Genomic DNA, 6,218 nt, shown 5'->3' on the forward strand with positions numbered 1-6,218 from the left:
GGGGCTGTTGGTTTGTCTGTGGACCACATTTTTCAATCTTTCAATGCCAAATCTTACAGTAAATAAACCTTGCCGACCTCCCACAGAAGCATAGAGTTTCTCTTTTTTTCATCTGATAGTGGTAGTCGGGAACAGAACAAACATCGGAGCTTGCTCTTGAAAGATTGTTCCCAGGGATCTTTGCAGTGACATGTAATGCATAAAAACATACCCAGCTGTTTTTCCAGTCCTCCCATGGGAGTCTGTTACATTGGTGGGCATGGAAAAGGCCCTATGACCCTGCACCTCACTGCACTTCATTACTCCACCAATCTAGTCCCCTCACGTTGTTTTTGCTATCCAGTTACATTTACCAAAAGACTTCTTTGCTTGATTTGCAATTAGTGAAGTCTTTTTTTTGTGTGTGTGTGAATAATCTTTTTTGGGGTTTAAATAACACACCAGACACATGTTGTCACCTCACTCCTAACACAAATATTTTGGGAACGGCGGGCTTGGTGTAGCTGAACTTGAGTCACCACATGTTTTTATGATAAATACACATTATTTATTTACACATAAAGTGGTTATAATAGAAATAAATACAAAATAAAAATCTGAGCAATATACTTCATGTGGTATTGCACCCATTTCAAAAATGTACATCAGAAATACATTTTCAGAACCAGTAAAGGAATATTCTTTTGATTAAATCTTTTATTTTTCCCAACTTTAAGTAGACATAAATATATTCATATATAGTTTTCCCCCACAATAGCTCTGTTTTGTGTTTTCATATAAATAAACATCTTCAATGGGATATTGGGTGTCCATAGCAACCTAAAATCACTTCCAGTCTTTGTGTTGTGTGTTCACCATTTTTGCATCCATACCCAAAAAGGTCTTACTGGCAGCCGCAGCCCTCCACCACCATGTCCTGGTAGTTTTTTAGAATGACTTTCTCATATTCGTCCAGGTAGAGCAACGAAATGGGGCTGAGTTCGGTGGGAACACAACAGGCTCTGGGGATGTTCGAGTTGACTGAATTGACAAGAGTCTGCACGATGGCGTGATTGGTTGCATTGAGGTGGTCTGCTAAGGGAAAGGGACATTCCCCTTGGCAGTAGAAGGCATGATAGCCAGGGGGAGCCACTATCCACTCGTTCCATCCCACATCACTGAAGTCTACATACAAGTCGTGCCTTTTGCAGCTTGCCTTATTGTGGTTCTTCCTGCGCTGTTTGCGGAGTGCTGCCTGCCTTTTTTCCCGCGTGTGGAGTACCGAGTCCCCACGGCCATCGTGGCCATACGTCACCAACAAGGGCCGAGCCTGAGGCCACGAGTCCTGGTCCTGATGCAGGGACCGGCTCACTCTAACATGCCTATTACGTCTCTGGGAATGCTCAGCGTCACTCTCACCTCCTTCCGGGTGAAACACCTCCACCATGAAGCCGTGATTGTGGCCATTCCCTGAGGTCCACTGAGAAACAGCAGGACTCACGTCAAAGCTCTCCCAGCGGCTTAAAGACTCCCGCACCAACCGGGTGTCCAGCAAACGTACTAGAGGTTCAGCGCCGTCAGCGGCGGGAGCTCTGAATATCTCGTAAATGTTGATACGATGGAAGCCACCGGAAGGAGCACCACCACTAGTGCTGCTGTTGTTGGGGGCTGCTGCTCCCATCACCTGATCCCTGTAAATGCGCAGCTCCGCAGAAGTGATGAGCTCCTCATCGGGCACAGACGTGAGGTTAAAGTAGAACTGCTGGGTTGTTTTGCCTTTCAGGCTGTTCAGGGCCTCCATGGACTCTAGAGAGAACAAAAGGCAGATCCAGCATGTCAGATGACGGTGTTCTCAAATGCATTCCAATGATGTGTCAAAGAATTCACGTACGACACAAGAATGACAACCGGCACACGCCTCGAGTAGCTGCTGGCGTAATAAACCGCGAATGAGCAGGAAAAGAATTTCCTTCTGCGCAGGCAGTGAAGCTGTCACGTGGTCACAGAGTCTTAGTCATTAGTTATATTTGCTTATCTCTTAATTAATTTTTTTTCTATCTTACCTTCTGCACCAAAATACCACAGCAAGTTCCTAATGTTGTGACTTGGCACACATATGGCAATAAAAACTTCTGATTCTGATTCAGAGAGTGGGTGTGGGCCATTGTCAAGCAGGTAAAACACATAGTATATCAAGCCTTTGCATGCATGACTCAGCGTAATAGCAGGCAAATGCTCATTATGACGCAATGCCGTCACCACTGTCGGGTTTTTTAAATCGCCTGGCTAAATGTCAAAGGATTAAAGCGATGCACTTCCATTTACTGATAAGATGAAGCAAAGCCATCACCCTGCTTCGACACGGCTCACTTAGGTCTCCTTCACTTCATTGATAATCTAAGACGAGTGCGGGACGCAGAGAAAGGGTGAAAACATAATCCTCAAATGTCACTCTAGCGTTTATGGAAATCTTAAGCCACCTGGAGAATGCTGCATTTAAAACACTCGGCTGCAAAAACAGAGAGAATCAATAAACAGATGTTTTAGACTCTTCTATCAGCCAGAAACGTGGAAGGGCCTTCTTTTCCATCTCCTGTGACTGTTAAGCGTATACTTAAGTCCGCTGGCATTCCCCTCTGTGGTGCAAATGGCAGAAGTGTTGGTAAAAGCTACAATTTGCTTTGAGGCGGCCCTGCTTTGAACTTTTACTTCATGCAGATCATAGACAAGCCATAGACATGCAGTTTAATCTGGTTTGTGCGGCAAAGTAGCGCAAACCTCAAACTCTTATCTGTTCAAAGGAGCCATTTAGGAAATTCCACGATCTGGTCCTAAACCCCCCTCCAGAGGCACAAAGACCTCAATTAGACCCATCACTACTCATTTGATGTGGGAAAGCCCCCTCTCTCATTCTCGCTCCTCTTCACCCAATCCTACTCTTCTTTTTTTGTTTTTTATCAGCACCCAAATCCCCCTCTTTCCCCTCCGTCCTTTTAGAGATCCTCTTCTCTTGTCTTCTCTGTCACCGTTTTCTCAGTTCCTTTCTGCAACTGTTCTCGATCTCGGTCTGGAACTGCTGTGTGAACAAGTTTATGCTTGTCAAAAGCACGCGAACCACAGATTTCCACAGCTTTATTTTTGTGCCACTCGCCAAAACAAAAGATAGATGCTAATATTGGATCGGCCATCTCTGGCAGCTGCGTCCTGTGCTACGGTGGAAAGGCTCTATTTGACTCGAGTTATTCCTGAAAACCAATTGTCCGAGCGAAAGGAGCATGGCGTGGCAGACGTGACGAAGGCTTGGAGCTGTTTGCTTTGATGTGCTGCATTAACATCTGTAGATCCGTGCTTATTACAGGGGGAACAATCCCTCGACGCGATACGGGAAGCCTAATAACCGCGCGGCTGTTAGCATAGGACGAAAAGAGCCAGGAGAAGACGTGTAAATGTCAACGTGTGTTGGCTGAGTGCAGAGGTTTCCAGCGGTGAGCTGGGAGCAGTCACTCAACCCTGCTGCTCAGGGTTGTTTGTAGTGTGTCAGTGTAGCCACTTGGTGTCATTGCACTAGGCCTTTGGAGAGCACCCAAGCAACCACTCAACCACCCCTCTGACTCACCCCTGATGGAAAGAAACTTCTCCACTCAAACACAGGACTCTGTATGAGGACTCTGCGCAGGGCCCCAATGGACCCAGCAACGTGGGTCACATTAAGATAAATAGATGTGCAAATCTACTATACCGGGAATAAGATGTTTATTATACAAAAACGTAAACATCGAGTGCTCCTGCTTTTAAAGCTGTTATAAACAAAGCATCATTTACTTTGTTAAAATACTGTTTAAATCCACATTTTAACAGCTGATCCAGAGTCTGCAAAACGTTTATTTTCATCCGAGAGGTGAATGAGTCATGTTTAAATATAGGTTTTTAAATTCAACTGAACTGAGACTTGTAGTTCAACTATCGCTGTCTTCTCCAAACTGGTTCACGCGTAATGATGCACAACTGGAAGCAACAGGAAGAAGGGAAGCCACGCCTCCTCTACGGCGTTACCAAGAGCTAATTTGAGTCTTGTTAAAGGTGACTCAGTCTGACACGGTGACTTCGTCATCGTGTGTGTTGCTCTGATGTCGGTTGTTTTTTGAAGTTGCAGGGTGACGTCTATCACCTGCGCACAGGCGCACCGCCCTTTATGCTGCTCCCGTGGTGCGTGTCTGGAAAAACAGTTTTCAGAATCCCACGCAAACACCATCAATTATTAAGAAACTAATGACCCCGGGGATACCGCCGCCCCTGATGTTTCTGAAGCCTGTGACAGCTGTGCTGGAGGGATGTTTGTCTAAATGTTGCACTGCTGCTTAGGTGAGAAAAGTCAACTTTGATGTGATTTTTGTGCATCAATCTTTAAGTTAAAGCATTTTTTAAGGTTGCAAATACCTTCGGAGCATGTCATCTGTAAATGACTAAACCTTCAGAAAACAGGGAAGACTCTGAAGTTCAGTGTTGACGATCTGAGTCATGTTTAAATATAGGTTTGCGCTGTCTGAGAGAGACATGTAAAGGTATGTCACTAATATATACCTTCATGGTGAAAGCTTCTAATCGTGTTGGCCTTGCTGGCGGCTCTCTCTGCGTGCTTCCCCATGCTCTTGGGCCGCTTAGTGCTGTGGTCTCCGTTCGCAGAGTGCATCCGGTAAAGGTCCACCATGTACTGGGGCACCACGGCTTGTTTGCTGGGGGTCGGCCTGCGTCTCAGCCCGAACATGTTGAGAAGCCGCAGCTCGAACTCGTTGAGGAAGCTCTCCGACTGCTCAGGGGTCTGTTTCCCGGATTCGCTGTACTTCCTCCGGCCTACCTCGGGGATGAGTCCCGCAGCACCTTCCAGCAGCACCTGAGCGAGCATCAGTACCATGAGAGAGCGGACCACGGCGACCATGATCAGTCAGTCCCTGTGGAGAAAGTTGGTTTCTGTCAATACACTGGCAGGCAATGTGGTATTGACGTGAGGTGGTCCCAGCTAGGCTCTCGCGGCAGCAGTTCCCAAATCCCCCCTCAGAGCGTAAAACTGAAGGGGAGCAGGTTAAAAAGGGGGAGACACCTCTTCACTTTGAAGTGCAGAAGAAAAAGAAAGAAAGAAAGAAAGAAAGAAAGAAAGAAAGAAAGAAAGAAAGAAAGAAAGAAAAACCCAGAGGCTAAACTGCTCCTCTAGTTTGGGTTGAACATGAACCCTAACATGAAATATCAAGGTGAAAAACTAATGACAGAGGTGGATTAAACAGACAAATCAAAGGATTTGAAGGGAAACGCTGCAGACAAAAGGTCTCCAGCGAGAAGAGATAAGAGATCTTGTTGCAGATATGAAAGTCCATGCAGAGAGAAGGATCAAAGGAAGAACACGCATCAGTTCCAGTCCCACTGCGCGCTGTTTGCATGTAATCATAAAGGATAGTTACTTCAAGAGGCTTGCAGGTGTTAGATCTGACGTGTGCCCCACAGCCAGGCATCAGAAACACAGACGGAGTCAAACAACTTCCACACAGACAACTTTTACCTCTATTTTCATTTTCTGTTTCTCCGTGGCTCAACAGGCGGAGGCTTTACGCACGAATTTATTATTAGAAACAAATGAGCTGTCACTTGTGAAGTGACCTTTCTGTGTTCAGTCCAAGTGCGGATTCAGGTTAAAACCTCCACATCGATGGTTATTCTTTATTCTAGCGATTTACCTGACGAGAACGCGCGGTGTCCGGTCGTCGTTCCACCTTTAAGCTCCGATAAATTCCACATTAATTCGTGTTTAATCCACGCTGCTTCTGCTTGGGGGACCGAAAACAGCCCGCGCCCTCCGCCGATCGCTTCTCGCACATATTCTCACCAGCTGCGCGTCGGGTTCGGGTCTTGCTCAGTCCGGAGAGGAAAGAAAAAAAGTAGAAAAATTAAGTCTACGAGGAAGCGGCTGCGCGCAGGCATAGCCGAACTAAGTGCGAGGAAGCTTGTCTGGACATTTTTAAAATTAGAAAAAAGAAAAGCTGAAAGTGGAGAAACGTGGAGCGTCGCGCGATGTTCGTGGAGAGATGAGCGCAGTGAAGTTGGTGCTCGGAGAGGGAGAGCTCTCCGGAGCGGGTCTATTGATTGGTGCCTTCTCTTTCCCCTGCGACGCTTTTTGTCCTACAGTGATGTCACTGGGCTGTCAGTCATCTGTCCAAACCGCACCACTTCCTGTGCGTAACTCCCGCAGG

General features: G+C 46.5%; 1 protein-coding gene across 1 annotated transcript; it reads right to left on the reverse strand.

The window, feature by feature from the left end:
• Window positions 1–681: 681 nt before the first annotated feature.
• Window positions 682–5,883, reverse strand: bmp2b (bone morphogenetic protein 2b). Its single transcript, XM_015948151.3, has 3 exons — window positions 5,706–5,883; window positions 4,561–4,928; window positions 682–1,785 (listed from the first exon to the last, which is right to left on the reverse strand). The coding sequence occupies exons 2-3, from the start codon at window positions 4,913–4,915 to the stop codon at window positions 884–886; spliced, it is 1,257 nt and encodes a 418-aa protein (XP_015803637.1). The 5' UTR covers window positions 4,916–4,928; window positions 5,706–5,883; the 3' UTR covers window positions 682–883.
• Window positions 5,884–6,218: the final 335 nt, after the last annotated feature.

This window comes from Nothobranchius furzeri, chromosome 2 (genome assembly GCF_043380555.1).
Source record: "Nothobranchius furzeri strain GRZ-AD chromosome 2, NfurGRZ-RIMD1, whole genome shotgun sequence".
Taxonomy (NCBI): domain Eukaryota; kingdom Metazoa; phylum Chordata; class Actinopteri; order Cyprinodontiformes; family Nothobranchiidae; genus Nothobranchius; species Nothobranchius furzeri.

Bases quoted from the DNA above. Each gene is read 5' to 3' on its own strand.
- bmp2b (XM_015948151.3), bottom strand. From the start codon at position 4,915: ATGGTCGCCGTGGTCCGCTCTCTCATGGTACTGATGCTCGCTCAGGTG. The intron at 1,786-4,560 runs GTATATATTAGT...TGTTCTCTCTAG, and splicing joins TAGAAGCTTTCACCATGAAG to AGTCCATGGAGGCCCTGAAC.